At 43.4% G+C, this 19664-nt stretch overlaps 1 protein-coding gene and 1 long non-coding RNA gene across 4 annotated transcripts in view; one reads left to right on the top strand and one right to left on the bottom strand.

The window, feature by feature from the left end:
- Nucleotides 1–19664, bottom strand: part of LOC138948819 (GTPase IMAP family member 9-like) — a 33072-nt gene that overhangs the window by 8594 nt on the left and 4814 nt on the right. The window contains exons 3-8 of one of the 2 annotated variants that reach the window (XM_070320447.1): nt 19478–19612; nt 18518–18651; nt 17757–17863; nt 4403–4560; nt 3327–3505; nt 307–612 (exon numbers count right to left, since the gene is read on the bottom strand). In XM_070320447.1, coding sequence (XP_070176548.1) covers nt 307–612; nt 3327–3505; nt 4403–4560; nt 17757–17863; nt 18518–18651; nt 19478–19612 — 1019 coding nt within the window. Of the gene's footprint in view, nt 1–306; nt 613–3326; nt 3506–4402; nt 4561–17756; nt 17864–18517; nt 18652–19477; nt 19613–19664 lie in introns of those variants that run through there. The other variant, XM_070320448.1, reaches the window with a different exon arrangement.
- LOC138948818 (uncharacterized) lies at nt 5840–16246 on the top strand. Of its 2 annotated transcripts, XR_011450088.1 has the most exons (3): nt 5840–8619; nt 14337–14472; nt 14709–16246. It is a non-coding gene; the product is annotated as an uncharacterized lncRNA (long non-coding RNA). The 2 variants fall into 2 exon arrangements; XR_011450087.1 differs by lacking the exon at nt 5840–8619 and having other exon boundaries at nt 14041–14472.

Genomic DNA, 19664 nt, shown 5'->3' on the forward strand with positions numbered 1-19664 from the left:
ACCATAACCCAAAACTCTCAGGCAACAACTCATTCAGTTTTCTGGCTGCACACACACACACAAGCATAAACGCACGCATGCATGCACACACGCTCACACACACATCTAAATGTGCACACACAAACACACAATCTAAATGTCACACACACACGCACACACACACATATACATTCACTTTGTCTCTGTCTGATTCAGACTCTCTGTCTCAGACTCTCTCTCTCTCTCGATCTCTCCTTCTTTCCCTGCTTTGCACCTCTCTCGCTAATAGTAATAATTATAAGCAATAACCGAAACCCAAAAACTCACATTGAGTAGTTCCTTCAGTTTGTCCGGAGCACTCTCCAGCATGGCTTTCATGTTTCCTTCACCGCTCCTCTCCAGGATGTCACCGTGGGTGAAAACAATCACCAGGTACCGAAGCAAATGGGCGCCAAAAACTTTATACACCTCGTCCACGGCTTTGTTTTCTTCTTTCGTGAATCGTACGCCTACCCGAAGCACCAGGATTATGGCGTGAGGGCCAGGGGCAATAATCCCGAAGCATTTGGCGATCTCCTGGGCGATGGTTTCCTTGTCGAGTTCTGTGTCGAAAAAGCCGGGCGTGTCCACCACCTATGATGAATGTAATCAAATCAAATCAAATCTTATTTACAAGGGTTGTGGCATAAGTAATATAAACAAGCTTTTTTTCAACCAGCCATCGCCCAGAGAGGGAGTACGTACTCTAGCTAATCACATATTACACTAATATTTATAATAAATGCAGAGAGAAGAACAGGGTTTGGTGTCTTTGGTTTTTATAACCCTGGCTCTTCAAAGAGATTATTCAACATTCAAGGCCTGTGTGAGTATATCAGTGACCAGAATCAATGAGAGAGAGAGAGAGAGAGAGAGAGAGAGAGAGAGAGAGAGAGAGAGAGAGAGAGAGAGAGAGTGAGAGACAGACAGAGATACGGAGACAGAGAGACGGAGACAGAGACAGAGAGACAGAGACAGAGAGGCGGAGACAGAGAGACGGAGACAGACAGTAACAGACAGAGAGACAAACGAGAGATCAGCGGCAGACAGGCAGAGAGACAGACAGATGTTGTGCATGCATATAGTACTGGAACCCCTTCCAAAAATCTCAGAAAATCAGGTCTTCAAAAGAGGGAATCATATAATGAGAGTAAATTTAAAGAGGTTGTGAACAGAGAGTCTGAGAAAGCACGATCTTAAAATTCTTTCTTTCTTTATTTGGTGTTTAACGTCGTTTTCAACCACGTAGGTTATATCGCGACGGGGAAAGGGGGCAGATGGGATAGAGCCACTTGTCAATTGTTTCTTGTTCACAAAAGCACTAATCAAAAATTTGCTCCAGGGGCTAGCAACGTAGTACAATATATTACCTTACTGGGAGAATGCAAGTTTCCAGTACAAAGGACTTAACATTTCTTACATACTGCTTGACTAAAATCTTTACAAAAATTGACTATATTCTATACAAGAAACACTTAACAAGGGTAAAAGGAGAAACAGAATCCGTTAGTCGCCTCTTACGACATGCTGGGGAGCATTGGGTCAATTCTTTCTCGTCCCAACCAATATGGGACTCCCCATAACCCGCGGGGGGTTCTTAAAATTCGAAGGGTGGGTTCTTATAACCCTTAGGTTGGTTCTCGCGACATATGTCGCGCTACTTTACATATACTGTCACCTGGTTGTCACGACATATGTCGCGCTACTGGCTCAGTCTGTTTGGTCGGTTCCGATTACCTCCCATGGATGCGAAAACCATATATGACCGTTTTTCTTTATTTTTCTCTCTGTTAATTCACCAGTGGCTATGTAACATGTGTTACAGAATTGCATCAGTGTATTAGGGTTAAAATTGTGTGTGTGTTGGGGTTAAAAGGGGGTCCACTAGTACCTATACATTTGTGCGAGTATGAGATTGCGCTTTGCAGCGCTTTTCCAAAACAACATATAGAGATATCTTTGTCAGGAAGATCTGATCAGTTGCAGAGTTCATTTGAGGTATGTTGATACGTGTACTTATACCGGCAAAATACCAACACTTTTGGTCAACATGATTCCTGCTAAGAACACCATGATTTTGCAACTTCGCACGTACATTCTGAATAAAAATGATTTGAGTTCATCGCAAATGAAACTCTTAAACAAATGAGGCAGAGCAATGTAATTTAGAGATCTAGCTGATAAAGGGAAGTAAGCGCTCTAAATGCATGTGACGTGTGTAATAGAGTTAGTGAGAGTTATATCCGGAACCATGAGTCTCCTGACACCCGAGAGAATAACAAGCATTGAAATGAACAAGCGACTTTCATCCTCTCGCTTCTTTCAAGTCACTTAATGTTAATTTCAATGCTTGTTATTCTCTCAGGTGCCAGGAGGCTGATTCCGGATAACTCTCACTTACTCTATTACACATGTCGTTTGCATTTAGAGCCCTTTCTTCCCTTTGCTTATTAGATCACAAATGAAACAAGAAGGGCAAAGCCCATACGACTCACATGCTTGACCTTGACCTTTACATGACCTTGACCTTCAGGGTCAAGGTCAAATAACTAAACCTAGCAATGACATCATACACTAAGAACTGCTTTACACATTTTTCCTACCAAAATACATGTGACCTTGACCATCCAAGGTCATGCAACACAAAGCTGTTAATTCAAGACATAGGAAGTACAATGGTGCTTATTGGCTCTTTCTACCATGAGATATGGTCACTTTTAGTGGTTCACTACCATATTTTGGTCACATTTCATAAGGGTCAAAGTGACCTTGACCTTGATCATATGTGACCAAATGTGTCTCATGATGAAAGCATAACATGTGCCCCACATAATTTTTAGGTTTGAAACAGTTATCTTCCATAGTTCAGGGTCAAGGTCACTTCAAAATATGTATACAATCCAACTTTGAAGAGCTCCTGTGACCTTGACCTTGAAGCAAGGTAAACCAAACTGGTATCAAAAGATGGGGCTCACTTTGCCCTATATATCATATATAGGTGAGGTATTGAATCTCAAAAACTTCAGAGAAAATGGGAAAAATGTGAAAAATAGCTGTTTTTTAGACAACATTTATGGCCCCTGCGACCTTGAGTCAAGATGCTATGTATGTTTTTTGGGGCCTTGTCATCATACACCATCTTGCCAAATTTGGTACTGATAGACTGAATAGTGTCCAAGAAATATCCAACGTTAAAGTTTTCCGGACGGACGTCCGGACAGACGTCCGGACGGACGACTCGGGTGAGTACATAGACTCACTTTTGCTTCGCATGCGAGTCAAAAAACCAACAAGATTCCGTACATTACCTCAAGACGAACACCAAAGCGAACTGTGTTGTAACGCTGACACTTCTTGGTGGTTGAGGCGAAGTCTGGACGTGCATCAAAGCGTTTCATTCCAAGCAGAGTGTTGGCCAGGGAGCTCTTGCCGTTCCCCGTCTTTCCCACCAAAACTATGCGACACTCGTGGTCAGGAAACTCCACATCTAAAATTGGGCAGAAATGAAACAGTGAGATGATTATACCATTCTGGAGTGACTAGATTATCAAACGTAAAAGCTGTGTGCAATATTGTTAATCTTCTTGTTCTTCTTCTTCTGCGTTCGTGGGCAGCTGAAACTCCCACATACACTTGTGTTCTAGCACGAGTGGATTTTTACGTGTATGACCGTTTTTACCCCGCCATTTAGGCAGCCATACGCCGCTTTCGGAAGAAGCATGCTGGGTATTTTTATGTTTCTATAACCCACCGAACTCTGACATGGATTACAGGATCTTTTCCGTGCGCACTTGGTCTTGTGCTTGCATGTGCACACAAAGGGGGATAAGCCACTAGCAGGTCTGCACATATGTTGACCTGGGAGATCGGAAAAATCTCCACACTTAACCCACCAGGCGGCCACGGCCGCGACCGGGATTTGAACTCATGATCTTCCGATTAAGAGGCCGACGTCTTACCACCCCACCACAGCGCCCGTTATATTGTCAATCAACATTCTGTGTATCGAAGTGAGAAGTTTATTTAAACTAAAGTTGAACCTGTCTAAGCAATCACCACTAATGATCACCTCAGAAAAGTAAAGAAAGATGAAAGATAAAAAATAAAAAAATATTTAAAAAAAAGACAGAAAAAGAGGAGAGAGAAAAAAGGCAGAAAAGAAAAAGAAACAATCAATCAAACACAAAAATTAAGACAAAAAGAAAGAACATCCGAACAAGAGAGTCACGAGCACACATCACACAAAAGGCAAATTTCAAGCCTTTGTATCATTTTCAGTCAGCTCAATCATTCTGACGCTTGCTGCCTTGAAAATTCAAATTCTGTTCTTAATTTTTTTGGAAAATATTTATTCAATTTCTTTTTTTTTTTAAATCAAACTTACCATCTTCATCTGTGGCGAGATGTGTCGGTGCCTCTGCACCTTTTGCCACAAGGTCTCCTGCTCCGTGACCCTGATCTCCATCTCGGACATCCATTGACGACCAATCAATGTAACAATCATTTTCACTGGGTCCATGTGTGTGTCTCGATGAGGATCTCCTGCCAAATGCACATGGTATTCTCATAAGCATTCAGTAACAATTCCAACAGCAACAGTGTATGTAGCAAGAACGATTGGAAGATAGATTTAGAACCAAAGGAATATAATTAAGAATGAAAGGAAAAAAAGAATTTAAAGGATGCACAGAAGGACTTAAAGGCGAAGTTCAAGAGGAATTTTTCTGCGAGTACGAAGATTTGATTAATGACCTCCAGACGCGCAACTGACACTCACACCCTCTATCCAACAAGTGTCTGGAACTGTTTAGTGGTGGTATCTCTGATGACTGGACCGAGAAAAAAGGGGAAGTCACTGTTTCGTTCACTTTCGTGTCTTCGTGTGAAATTGGAGATCGAGACGGCCTGTAAATTAGCCTGTGGGCATAGGGAAGCTGGGTGTTGATAACTAATGATAACAGACTTGGAGGAACGAGTGGCTGTAGCACATAGTAGACATTCTTTCAAAACTGCGGCTTTAAGAAAGATTAGGACGACCAAATTACACGAAGGAAGGAAAACAAAAAGGAACAAGAAAAAAGAGAAAGATTAACAATAACATATACAAACAACCAAATGAAAGGAAAACAGAAAGAAGAAAATAAAGACAAAAGAAAACAGACGAGTGAGTAGTCTGGTTAATATATTATATTGGGAGGGTTTAGTATCCGTCAGGGCTATAATTGCCTATTTCTGGTTAATTAGAGGTATAGGTATATATCATAAATTTAGCAGACGCCTGTTTTATACAGGCAAGAATTAACAGCTTGTGACTTTATATGCCGCTTGCTTTGTTAAGACAGCGAGGGTGGCTATGAAATAATTTTGTGTGAGCGAAGCATTTCTTTTCTTTACTTGGTGTTTAACGTCGTTTTCAACCATTCAAGATTATATCGCGATGGGGAAAGGGGGGGATGGGATAGGGGAATGGGGGGAGATGGGATAGAGCCACTTGTTAATTGTTTCTTGTTCACAAAAGCACTAATCAAAAAATTGCTCCAGGGGCTTGCAACGTAGTACAATATATGACCTTACTGGGAGAATGCAAGTTTCCAGTACAAAGGACTTAACATTTCTTACATACTGCTTGACTAAAATCTTTACAAACATTGACTATATTCTATACAAGAAACACTTAACAAGAAACACTTAACAGAATCCGTTAGTCGCCTCTTACGACATGCTGGGGAGCATCGGGTAAATTCTTTCTCGTCCCAACCAATATGGGACTCCCCCTAACCCGCGGGGGGATAAAGCGAAGCAAGAATTAAACATGATTGGAAGGGTTGCCCTTACAGAAAAGAAAAGTCGCTGCGACCTCGCTGCGACCTCGTTGCGAGGTCGCAGCGATCTAAACACATCGCAGCAACTAGTCGCAGCTGGTCACGGCTAGCCGCGATGTTGGCGCGAGCCTCGCAACAACATCGCGGCTAGCCGCGACCTTGGCGCGAGCCTCGCGACAACATCGCGGCTAGCTGTGACCCTGGCGCGAGGCTCGCGACAAGAGCGCGGCTAGCTGCGACCATGGTGCGAGGCTCGCGCCAACATCGCGGGTAGCTGCGACCTTGGCGTGAGCCTCGCAACAACATCGCAGGTAGCTGCAACCTTGGCGCGAGCCTCACAACAACATCAAAGTTAGCTGCGACAATTGGCGCGAACCTCGCAACAACATCGCGGGTAGCTGCGACCTTGACGCGAGCCTCGCAGGTAGCTGCGATCTTGGCGTAAGTTTCCGAACAACATCACAGCTAGCCGCAACCTTAATGGAGGCTTTTTCAATATCATATGGAGGGGCCTGCTTATAGAGCGATTATTGTGTCTGACTCTCTGAGTGGCCCTATTTGCAAATATTCTTACCATCTTGGCACAAGAATGAGACATGGTGGCAGCAAATATTATTCAAAAACTGTATGAAATATGTTTCATATTACAAAGTAAATATTTTCTTTTGTTTTTAAGCAAAAAGTGTATTTTGGCATTAATTCTTCTGTTAAAGGGATGTATAAATCAGCAGCCCGAAATTCTTGTTTGTTTACCAACTGCCAGAGACTTTTATTCTGTAGTTTCACACAAAATGTTGTTGAAGCAAAATTCAAGGCAGGTCGTCTACATTTCTGCTTTTTTTTCAATAATCTTATGGTTAGATTTTGCTAAAAAGTTATGTCAGATGATGAATGAAGCATGGGGAAATTTTTTTAACAAAATAAAAATAAATGTAAAAAAAGTTTTTATTTTTGAGAAGTACAGTATAACACTTCCAATGTTTTGATTTCCATGTGGAGAGAGCATGTGTTTTAACTATAAATATCGACCAATCAAATTCATGTCACTATGCTGACAGCCACACCCACACAATCACAGCAACAGTTTGACACAGTGTATTAGAGCGCTGTCCACGATGTTTTGTTAAACGCACGAAATGCATGGTATTTGAGAGGACTTTTGCCCTTGGCATTTGCCAAATAAGGATATCGTACTACGCTGCATTACTTTCATGAATTTTCAATCGGCTACCCTGGCTTCGTCCTTCCTGATCGAAGGGGAGTGTATTTTTGATATTTGTAGGGAATAGCTAGACTTAGTATTTGATGCCGATTTCTGTATAAAAATGTAGACAAACACCTTTAAACTCGAGTATTATATTTTCACAAAGATGGTCGCAACCGTATATGGCATGTTGCATTTCCATTTAAAAATCAGGTAAAGTGTTATCTTGTGCTTCTTTAAAATTTGGGAGCTAGAAAGTACCATGGTGATGTGTTGCTAACTGCATTTAGCTTAGGGAGTTTACTATTGCCCATTAAACTCAAAGTGTACAACCAGCCTATATTATAAAGACTTAACAGAAATGATCAGATTCAGAGCATACATGACAGCACACGAATGGAAGCACTATATATATATATATATATATAGCTTGCACACCAACAAACAAGAGAAATTTTAACTGGCAGTGTGACGATCAAACAATTCCATTAAAAAATATAGCTGGAACCCTAGCTGTTTTGCGCTTGGAGTATTCTCAAACAAATTTGGCATATATATATATATTTTCAGGAAAAAAAAGGTGTAGATCTCCATACATTTGACCGTTGCAACATTAAAAAGTTTACCAAAACATTTAAACCAAATGCTTCTTTCAATGTGTAATGACAAAAGCGGTTACCATTGATCAAATGCAGAGTTGTAAAGTTGTTATAATCATTAAACCATACTGATCGTATTTTTAGACAAACAAGCATACATAGTCTAATACGGCAATAATTATGTGTTCCCAGGTCTTGATCACAGGCGGAAGGTATCGTCCACTGGTCTTTCTGTGATCTTATAGGTACCCCAAACCTTCTTTGTATCACTTAGCTCCTAGCCGCGCAATCGGGATTTTTTCCACCCCATTTCAAAGGACCAGACCATGCTGTTTTAAAGGTTATTAGAACCACTAACCGATGACTGAACTCTGAAGGTTAGAGAAATGCACCTGAAGATGCCAAAAATGTGAAGAAATTCACAGAATAAAATAAAAAATGTATACCACATCAAAATACATACCATTTTCGTTAGTTAATTTGTGTTTACTATGTGATTTTGTATGAATATTTTATTGAAGTACTGTTCAGCCTCACACAGCCTCCGCGCGCTGTGATGCGCAACATTTTTCAGTTCGGTCGTCGTACTTTACGCTCTCTTGCTCCGCGTCAAAGAAACTACAATGGGTGTTTTAAAAGAGCAGAGCTAGCTCTATAATTTCGTATATTTTGAGAACTGGAAAACAAAGTGACCAAAAATTGCGGTTGAAGTTTTCAAAATCAAACTACCGACAACTTTATCACACTGCCAAATGAAATACACCATTCGATTCAGCTCGAATTTTTCTTTAAACAAGCAAAAAATGAAGTCAGTCCGACATGTGTCCTCCGAGCAAGACGCCCAAAACGAGGCTCGAATAGCTTTGCCTGCAGTTTTGAAAATGGCGCCCGGTGGCTCAAGCAGCGATTACCGACTCAACAAATTCGACCCAAGCATTCTTTTCGTCCGGCACATCGATTCAAGATGTTCTGTTCGGTAAGTTTAGACATATTAAAGTATTGATTGAATGTTTTTAATGGCGGATGTACGAAATGACAGAAGGTATTTTGTACTGAATTTGACGAAGCGGTTCGACTTCGATGGCCTGTCTGTGACGTGTTTCAAGCGGAAGGGTTGTGTTACGAACCGCTTTCGTTTTTTTCTCTAACCCAATAGAATCTAATGACGAAAATAATCATTGACAATGTATCTAAAGATATAAAAAAAAACTATTTCTGGTGCATCTACGAAATGAAAACATTGCATATTGTTCAAAAACTGATTTTAAACTACTCACTTATCGCCCCCCCCCCCCCCCCCCCTGGCGCAAATCAAGAGCACACGATAATCCCAAAGAAATGACACTCCTCTTTCTCTCCCTCTTATCACTTACAGTTATACTCACACACCTGCGCGCGCACACACTCACATACACCTGACACACACGCAATCACTCTCGTGCGCACATACATCACACATAGCCAAGTCATGTATTGATTTGGGCAAATAACGAGGGCAGTTTATTCAAGAGAATACCATCTGACAATGAGAGATATCATTGTGCAGTGATAAGTCCCATAAGTCCACAACAAAAAACAACAAACATTTGGTTACACTAACAACAAACACAAGGAGCCCTCACTCAAAGATTTAACACCGTGAATAATGATTACATAACAAGGTTCGAGTCGCTTCATGCACACCCTCACTTCAAGTGAAGGCACAAACAGGCGTGCATTTGCCTCAAAATTAAAAACATGCAACGGATTGCTAACAAAATACAACGGTGGATGCCGGGGGTGGATGGGGGGTAAGAAATAGTTGGCATATGCCCGCTGCGCCGCGCTGGTAAGGACTGACCACAATGTGTTGCTCTCCCGTTCTTATAGACCCCCGCTGATGCATCACACGTGCAAGCCCCCCGGCAACATGGACATTGCGGCTGGGCTATTCTCCTTGACTTTCACAAGTCCTCCTCTCCCCTCTCTTTCTAATTACGGGCCTAAGTGTTGATATCCTGCTTTACTACCCTCTCTTCCCTACCTGCCAACACTGATCCCTTTAGGCCTACCTCAAGTATCTAACATCCTCCTCCTCCACCCGCGGCTAATCTGTCTCGTTTAAATAGAGTTTATCTGACGCTGTCCGCTCTATCTAAACTCACACTTAAACTACTCACTTATCGCCCCCCCCCCCCCCCCCCCTGGCGCAAATCAAGAGCACACGATAATCCCAAAGAAATGACACTCCTCTTTCTCTCCCTCTTATCACTTACAGTTATACTCACACACCTGCGCGCGCACACACTCACATACACCTGACACACACGCAATCACTCTCGTGCGCACATACATCACACATAGCCAAGTCATGTATTGATTTGGGCAAATAACGAGGGCAGTTTATTCAAGAGAATACCATCTGACAATGAGAGATATCATTGTGCAGTGATAAGTCCCAAATTAGAGGTACTACTCGTTATTCAGCCCAACTAAAGACAGTATACTAGGTTAGAGGTGGGAGGTTTAGGATTTTTGTGATGTTATACATGAAGGAGTTGCCTGGGCTAGGGCTACATGTGATCTGCAGGATGATCTTTTGTGGCAGCTGGTCTAAGTAGCCTAAGTACGCGTTGCTTTTCCAATCCCCCATCACCTTGACAATTTCCCCCGGCACACCACAACTCAACGCCCACGCGGCACCACCCCGCCGAAAGCTGTGGCTGGAGAAGTTTCCCCCAGCAACAGCGGTAGTCAAGCGCAGTTTCTTATTAAAGTCTGATCCTTTCATCGGGAAGACCTGCGCCTTGGGGTCCATCGGCCCCAACAAAGGTAACACAGCGGTCACGGCAGACACTGGACACAAGGGATGGAGTGACATTGCCGGGAGCTTAATTTCAACAGAGCGCTCTTTACGCTGAATCGTTTTGCTCCATTGGAGCGTTATTGACATGCCCGTACCCAGAATAACCACCTGGTCTCTTGTGAGCTGCTTACAAGGATCGAAGTTCCCGTTGTCCTGAAACAAGTTCGATCTCCGGAGAACTCCGAAAAAAAGCACCAAACACGCAGCCCAGAACACAATATCTTGCCTACACTCAAGGTCCAGCTGGCTTTTTATTATGTGTAGTAATTCAGGGGTGATTGGGGTTTTCTTATCAGTGGCACACCCCTTGCATTTTTCGATGCCCTTAAGTGTTGTCTGGACGTACCACGAGTCCCTGAATGGGTGCGGCAAGCCGCTTTCAAGATGAAGAATGCGAATAATGTTGATGTATTGCTTGATGGAGGACGGTTTCAAACCTCGGGCTAGGTACGCTCCGTATTGCGCAACAGTCTGCTCGTTCACAGGCACTGGCATTATGTCCATCTCCCCACAGAAACGTAAATACGAGGTAAGGTGGATGCGGTAAGTCTTCCTAGTGTTATCAGAAAAGGCACTTGCTCTGTAATCCAACACTTCTGCCGTCAGTTGCGCCCCTAATGGGGGCTGCTGGTCTGAAAAACAAGGAACAACAGGGCTTGGTCAGACATATGGTCACACAGGTTGATGTCGGGGGGTCTCCCCCGGTGCCAGAATGTCAACAGACGCACTAAGTCTTCGCGCCGTCTGGGCTCATGGAGGCGGGAAATTGTGTCAGCCATGATGTTTACACTACCAGCCACATGTATCGCAGCGATTTTGCAGTTCACTTTTGCACATTCCCACGCCATTTTACGGAGCAGACTGTTCACATACTTATTAGTCGATCTGCCCTTATTAATGATAGCTTTTGCGACAGTACTATCGGTATGAATAATCACTTCTTGTCCGCACCACATCGGAGCCCATCGTGTCACTGCTTGCACCACAGCGCACACTTCTTTATAGTTAATATGTAGCTCCTTTGCTGCCTGCATGTCTTTTTCAAAGATGGTGTACTGCCAGTCACCTTGCCAAAAGGCACCCGCTGCAATATTACATGCATCTACATGAACATGCTGTTTTGCATTGTGAAAATAATATACTGTGCCGTTAAATACATGCATAAAAGAAAGCCACCATTGTACATCCTTATGAAATTCGCCAGATAGTTTCGCTTTGTGTCGCTGCTGCTGAAGGGGTTTAATCGTGTCCAGTATCCGCCGCAGAAAGAATTTTCCTCCTCTGACAGCCTGACAGGCCCAATTAAGGGACCCCGCTATGCTTTGTAGCTGAGTTTTTGTCGCGCGCTTCTTTCCTCGGATCTGGAGGAGTCGCTGCCGCAGTTGCTGCAACTTGTCACTTCCAAGTGACAGGGTGTTGTTTCGCGTGTCGATGTCGACACCGAGAAACGTGATACGTTGAGTAGGCCCCACCACCTTCTTCCAGCTAATGTTGAAACCCAGTTCCCTCAATAATCTAATTAAAGACAGTAACATGTCATTGCACTCTTGTCTGGTAGCTGCTACCAGAAGAAAATCATCAATATACGCTAACACACCTGGCATGCCTTTCCGTGCCATGCATCTGCGAATAGCTTGCGACAGGCGATGGAAGTGTGATGGCCCTACGTTGCTGCCAAAAGGCAGCCGACTGTCAAAGAGATAAGTAGGTTTCTTTTCACCTGTGAAATGCCATTTCAGCCCAGTCATACAATAATCGTCCGGACTGATGCATACTGACCGATAGGCGGACTGCAAGTCTACTTTTGCACACCAATACCCTGTCTTCGCTAGGGCGCACGCGTCAGATACGGTTTGAAATTTAGCTGACTCAGGTATAGAATAGTCGTTCATTGCCCTACCTGTGGGTTTGCTAGCGTCATGGATCAACCTGATGCTGCCATCATCCTTGGGAATCGCAGCGATAGCGCTTACCACAGTTGGTTTTCTACTAGCTACAATGTAATAACCTTTTTCTATCTGATCTAATAGCTCTTTTTCCACAGCTTTATGGTGTTCGTTCGATGACCTATGGTTTGTTTGCTCTACGTCTAGTACGCCTGCCCTACTCTCTTCTGTTACACGGAAACCGTTTCTTATGCCATCTAATAAAAAGGTTTTGTCGTGATCGCCTTCTAGCACCTTGTGCCACATTTGAGATTTAGCATTAATGGAATCACTATTTCCGAGAAATTCGCACTTATTGGAATCTAGCTGAGGGAACGGGCTGTTGAAGGTGGGGCCTACCGTTTTGTCGGCAATTCGTTGCGCTGTGTCCTAGGCTGGGGAGGTGGTAGCTGTCACTTTGTGGTCCTTGCCGGGGTGGCCCATGCCGCAGGTGTCGCAGACGTGGAGGAATCTGCAGCGGGACCCATAGGGACAGTCGCCTTTGTTGGTATACAATAAGCACACTTCCTTCCCGTTGGGTCCCGCTGGTCGCCGGGAACCGCCGCTGGCCGTCGTAGCCTTGCCGCCCTTGTTGTCTTGGACGCCATGCTGGAGCCGGTCCCGCAGGATCACCGTGGACAGGTGGGGGTTGGGGGTTCCCCACTTGAATCCGCTGGACGACTGGCGCCTTCTGTACTCGTCGTCGTACAGAAGCACCGACTGCCACAAGTATCTGGCCCCCAGCTCGCCTATCATCTCTGTGTACCGGAGGTAGGCGGTCGAGTCAAACCCGGGCTTCTCAGCACTCAACTTCGCCATTATGCGTGCGTTTGCCACAATCCAGTGGCAGGGGGAGACTTTGTCAAGTTTTGGTCTCTGGTTGAGTTTTAGGATGACACCTCCCCCGAGTGTCACCTCTTCCTCGGCCGCCATCGACCCCGGCACAAAATCCAGAATGGAAAGATAGGAGGTCTCACCTGTTGGCTGCAGTGACAAGCCGCCTAACAGTCCCTGGAGTGGTTCCACGCTTTTTTCCTCAGTCACCCGCTGGGATAGTGGCCCTCCCCCGCTTCGCTTTTGCAGGGCCGCCACTGCTACTCTCAGCGCTACGTAGTGGCCACGCTTGAGACCCAGGCCCTCCAAATCCTGGGCAGTCGCATTTCTCAGCACATTGAGGGTGTTCAACTCCTCATCCTGGAGAACTTTAACCACCGTTAAAGGCAGATCTGTTGCCCACGCTCCAAATTCGAAGTCCATATTGCTCTAAGAAATAGTTGGCATATGCCCGCTGCGCCGCGCTGGTAAGGACTGACCACAATGTGTTGCTCTCCCGTTCTTATAGACCCCCGCTGATGCATCACACGTGCAAGCCCCCCGGCAACATGGACATTGCGGCTGGGCTATTCTCCTTGACTTTCACAAGTCCTCCTCTCCCCTCTCTTTCTAATTACGGGCCTAAGTGTTGATATCCTGCTTTACTACCCTCTCTTCCCTACCTGCCAACACTGATCCCTTTAGGCCTACCTCAAGTATCTAACATCCTCCTCCTCCACCCGCGGCTAATCTGTCTCGTTTAAATAGAGTTTATCTGACGCTGTCCGCTCTATCTAAACTCACACTTATTCTGGTCACGTAACTTCTTCTTTTCTTGCACCAGCTGAGTGGAAACCAAAAGTAGAATTCACCAGCTGACTCTGAGAACGTTTTGCGGACTCGCAATGTTTCGCACATGTATGTCGACTTATTTCGTGTGAGAAAACAGATATTACAGATATATTTTTTATAAAATACTGGTAGCTGCTTTTTCATTTATTGAAAATGAAATAACTGACTTTTCTTCTTTGAGTTTGAATGGTGTTTTTCTTTCTGCAGAAGTAGTGTTTGATGTTATTGTTATAACTTACTTTTTGTTCTTTTCTCCAGATGACACACATGCACCAACAACTTGCTAACTATTTTCTTGCCTCTGGCCGTGGCAGACCTCCAAATCCACCGACCGGGGCTGACAAACAAGGTTTTGCTGCAGTTACAGAGGCAAAGTGGCAAGCCCTCTTCAGTGGTAAGTACTCGGTTGATCACAACTCTTTTTTGTCTTATAGATATGCTTATGTATTTATAAACAGGCTAGCAATCCTTTGCGTCTTTTCTTTATCCACTAAAATTAATTACAAAATAATAATAGACATTGATAATTTGTATTTATTTCTTTGGCTGTCCCTTTTACTATACTGCAGCATAGTTCATGCACTGGTATATTATCTTTTGGAACACAGACTGATATTGACTTTTTTTCAGGTCCACTCCTGGTTTGAGAAGCTCTTCCCAGAAGTTACCTTTCCTGTGGATCGGATTGGTGGTGTCATTGATCGCACGGAGAAGCAATTCAAGGAGCACCTCAGTGGGGAGACAGGAACAACAGCATTTCTTCAGGTTGTCAGAGATCTTGATTCAGAGATGAGATTCCCAAATTTTGACATAAGAGGGTAAAGGAAGTTTGGGGTCCAGGGGCAACGCCCCTTGTGGGAGTCAGGGGGCTGAAGCTGATGCGTTTTTAGCATTTACATAACAAAAAATTGCTCAGAAATGAGTCTTAGCAGCAGAATATTTTGATTAGAACTTTGGGCATTGTTCATGCATTTCTAGAATGAATCTCACAAATAAACAACAACAGTCACTGAAAATAACATCACACTCACAGACTGACAAACACAAGTGTGCACACAAGGACAAATATGTGGTCAAATGGTCTTTCAACACGCTCTTGCCTCTCTATTTGTAGCCCAGTACTTTATTACACCACGTGCATTGTGCCTTCCCCGAACATTCAACTTTTGAACCGAATCTCCGAGACGGATGGACAGTTTTTGTCCCTTCACTTCGGTAGTTATAATTTCGTCTTTCCACGCCCAAACCCATTTGTTCTTTAGCCCTTTATCAATCTCAGAAGCTAAAGCATGTTCTGTTTCTGCCAACAATCGCATTGACGACGCCATCTTGCTAAAGTGGCTAAAGTCAACAACTAAATCAGCCCATTTAGGAACTTCCGCGATGAAGACACTGATGATGAGGAGAAACTTGTTCCCAAATGGACAGTTCGTACACGTGTCTAAAGTTCATTCCGTAGATTTTTGGTTTTGAGCTCGGCGGAGATTTTTTTGTCGGAGGTATTGTCGGTCCGGACAATCAAAAACCGGTCTAGTCTTTTGGGAGATTCAGTCATTGGCAGGTCAGATTTTTGATAATCAACCTCTACCCCCCCTCCTTTTTTTTTCTCAAGGGATCTGGACGATTCAGGAAAACGGTCCTGGGGATGAACTTTTGAGCAGAATTCCGCGAAAAAGCGGAAGAATCTCATCTCTGTTGATTTTGTTTCTGATGCACTCAGCCACCTTGGGGAGAACTTCTTGGAGAGTGCATACACTACTTGGTAGGTATGCAACATATTATGTACTGGTTAGCCTGTAATGTACTGTCTTGATTTCATTTTCGAAATATAGTTTTTCATAATAACTATATCGCTGATATTCAGTACCAAACTTTTTTTTATTTAGCTCTACACTTTTACTTTTAGGGTGTATTGCAATTAACTTTGGAAAAAAGGTTAAGCAGCTGTTTATGTTTAAACAAAAAATTACTCACGAGACCTTTAGCTAAACCCATGTGACATTGGTAAAAAAAACCAGCATGAGCGATTGCTAGTGCTGGCGATCTTGTATTTCGGCAACAAATTGTGAACTCTGATGAACTTGTTCGTCCTGATCGCAGGATACAGCTTGCTCTATTTAATCTGAATTTATGCCAAATGAGCTTTTATTAAATAATTTGAATTTAAACCAATTGTTTGTTTTTCATTTGAGAATATGCGTCTGCATGTGTTGAACTGCTTCTGTCTCTAGTCAATTTAGAATGTATGTAGCACAATGGCCTGTCAGTGCGAAAGGATTTGCATGCACCCACAAGCTGGTTGCAGCATTTTTCTGGGAGGGTTTAGGTATATTTTAACTGGGACTTTAAACCATCTAAACAATGTTCAGGGTTTGGTAAAGCATTTCCTCCTGCATAACTGCAGTAAGTTATCACTCATCACTAGGTTGCAGCTCACTTGCTGTGAAATTTGAAGGTCGTTGCTTGATGATTTCATGGACATCGCAGTAAACCGTGACAACTGCACAGGTAGCTGCAGCTGGCTCAAGGAAAGCTTGTACGTGGTAAGAATTTGGAGGACAGGCCAGGGATATCCCGGCTCACCCTGGTCGTTGCTAGCTATAGCTGTGACATGGTCGCGGATATATAGCTGTGACTACCACATATAGGTCCGGGTAATCGCGGCTAGCTGCGAGGTAATCGCGGCTAGCTGCGACTACATCACAGCTAGCTGCGACTAGATCACAGCTAGCTGCGACTAGATCACGGCAAGCCGCAGCATGATCCCAGGAACATCGCGGCTAGCTGTGACCTGGTCGCGGCTAGCTGTGACCTGGTCGCAGCTAGCTGTGACCTGGTCGCAGCTAGCTGTGACCTGGTCGCGGCTAGCTGTGACCTGGTCGCGGCAAGCTCACAGTAAGGGGTCCAGGACATCGCGGCTAGCTGTTGCTAGGTCGCGGCAAGCTCGCAGGGAACATCGCAGCTAGCCGCGACCTCATCACATCAAGCTCGCGGGTGGGATCTCCATATAAGGATATATAACTACATCGCAGCTAGCTGCGACTTAGTCGCAGCAAACTTAATTTGCATGGTAAATTACGGCCTCGCAGCGACCTCGCAGCGAGGCTCGCTGCGACCTCGCTGCGAGGCTCGCCACAGGGCCTTTTTTTCTGTAAGGGTGATACCAAACAGAAGCCTTCCTTACGTTGAGTGGTCTCCAAGAAGCGCTATTACACCTATGCACCTGTCTGAGGGATATATATAAACAACCGTGAGTGTATGCATGCATGTGGTCCAGCAGTACCTGCGATGTGTGGACCCTCCCATGAGAAAACACCTCCCTCAAAAGGACACCTAATTTCTTGTCCCTTTTTATATTATCTGTATCAAAGTATACCTGTCACGAAAGGCCACCTGCAATGTAGGGACACTTATGGCTGGTCCCAAGGTTATATATTGTCCTTTCATCACAGGTATACCACTGTAGTAGGAATGGGAGGAATAAAAGTGTCTGTATAAATGATTGAGTCCTCCTAATTTGTTTGTAATCTGAATCTGAAGGTCCATGCACATCACATACAAAATAGGGATGTTTCCTGAAATCTTAACTATACTCGACATACTGTACATAAGGCTTTCAAATGTTCTTCATCCTTAAAACAACACAGCATGCAAAAAAATGATCTGATGATTGCTAACCGTTCACTGTTTGGCAAGTCACTTTGTTGATCATTATCAGCAGGTTCTAAGTCACTTCGGGTTGTGTTGCTTGTGCCTAAGTTTGTCTCAGCCAAATCTTCTGTTACCTGTGGACAAAAGTTCTGTTGCCTTCCAGTTTGAGAACTTAATTCTTCTAAGCAAAGTTAATTGTCTGCCAAAGTGTAAGATTCATGTACACAGGAACCATATGCATTTAATTACCAGGTATCTGTGATTAAGACCATGATGTATTAAAGATGACTGAATGTACACACAGATGAATGTATTATGTGACAGTATGTGTTATATCTATATGTGCTGTGTTGAAGTGGGTCCTTTTTCATAACGAAAAAAGATGTTTCATGTAAACGCCATTATGTATTTTCAGTGTAGACGATGTTTTATGACCCATTTTGTGACCGTTTAACGTTACACAAAGTGAGAAGCAAAAATGGCACAGCTGACTCACAAAAAAGAGGGAACTGTTGCATTCTTGTGATTATTTGTTTAGGCGTAGCAATCTTTAGCTTGGCATAGCAGCATATGTAGGAATTGCTCATAAAACGTAGCATGCATTAAATGCTGACAGCGTAGCAGTTGGCAGCTCTGCATAGCCAACCGAGCATAATAAGAATTAAATACATTATTTAAAAAATGTTTAGTTTACTTTGTATTTATATAAACTAAATAAAACAAAAGTTGCTAAAGGAGAGTACAACGTCAAAAAGAGAAAAGAAAACATTCACTTTGTTTGGCATTACCTGGGAAACTATAGCTGTAAGATGCGGCAAATACGGTTTGCTTTTATTGCAGTTTGAGCAGCGGTACACATCTGGATTGTTGACAGTATTGCATTTGGCAGAATCAAGCAGATTTTGGCATATCCATTGGCTTTCTGAAACAAAATAAAATAAAATGCCAGATATACAGTGTACCCCCACTTTCAAGGGGGGGGGGGGGGGGGAGATGGGATAGAGCCACTTGTTAATTGTTTCTTGTTCACAAAAGCACTAATCAAAAAATTGCTCCAGAGGCGTGCAACGTAGTACAATATATGACCTTACTGGGAAAATGCAAGTTTCCAGTACAAAGGACTTAACATTTCTTACATACTGCTTGACTAAAATCTTTACAAACATTGACTATATTCTATACAAGAAACACTTAACAAGGGTAAAAGGAGAAACAGAACCGTTAGTCGCCTCTTACGACATGCTGGGGAGCATCGGGTAAATTCTTCCCCCTAAGGCCAAAAAAAAAAAAATAGTCTGTTTACGGTAACCCGACCGACCCTATTTTTTTCGCGCGACCCTAGACTTTTTTTTGGCATTTGGGGGGGAAAAAAATTCTTTTGGTTATTTTGCAAAATAACGTAAAAATATGGTTTTTGGGGAAAAAAAAGAAAGAAAAAAAAATCCCGACCTACCGACCCTATTTTTTTGGCCTATGTTACCGTAAACAGACTTTTTTTTTTTTTGCCTAACCCGCGGGGGGTGTGCATCATCATCAGTGCGCATACATGTGAGTACGTGCTTGCACATGTACATCCTTCTTGAGTGCGCATAGAGAACAAAATATTATAACCTCCATTATTTCCTTGCAGATACATAAACTAAATTAAGCATAACTTGTCACGGAAACGACATGGGACACACACAAAAACACCTCCAAGGCATAGAATTAACCATTGATATTCCAAGTCTTTATGCTGTACGTTTTACCTTCCGGGGGAAGGGTCCCAATACATTCAGTAGTGTCAACGTCAGAGCCTTGCTCCCCAGAGTGTTGTGTTTTTTCTGCTTCTCTCCTGGCCGTATTCTCTTGTGGCTTCTCTCTTTCAACCTCCTTCTCTTGTTCTGTAATTCATAAATGATGAAGATGTACATGCTAGGCTCACAATTAACAAAT

This window comes from Littorina saxatilis, linkage group LG15 (genome assembly GCF_037325665.1).
Source record: "Littorina saxatilis isolate snail1 linkage group LG15, US_GU_Lsax_2.0, whole genome shotgun sequence".
Taxonomy (NCBI): domain Eukaryota; kingdom Metazoa; phylum Mollusca; class Gastropoda; order Littorinimorpha; family Littorinidae; genus Littorina; species Littorina saxatilis.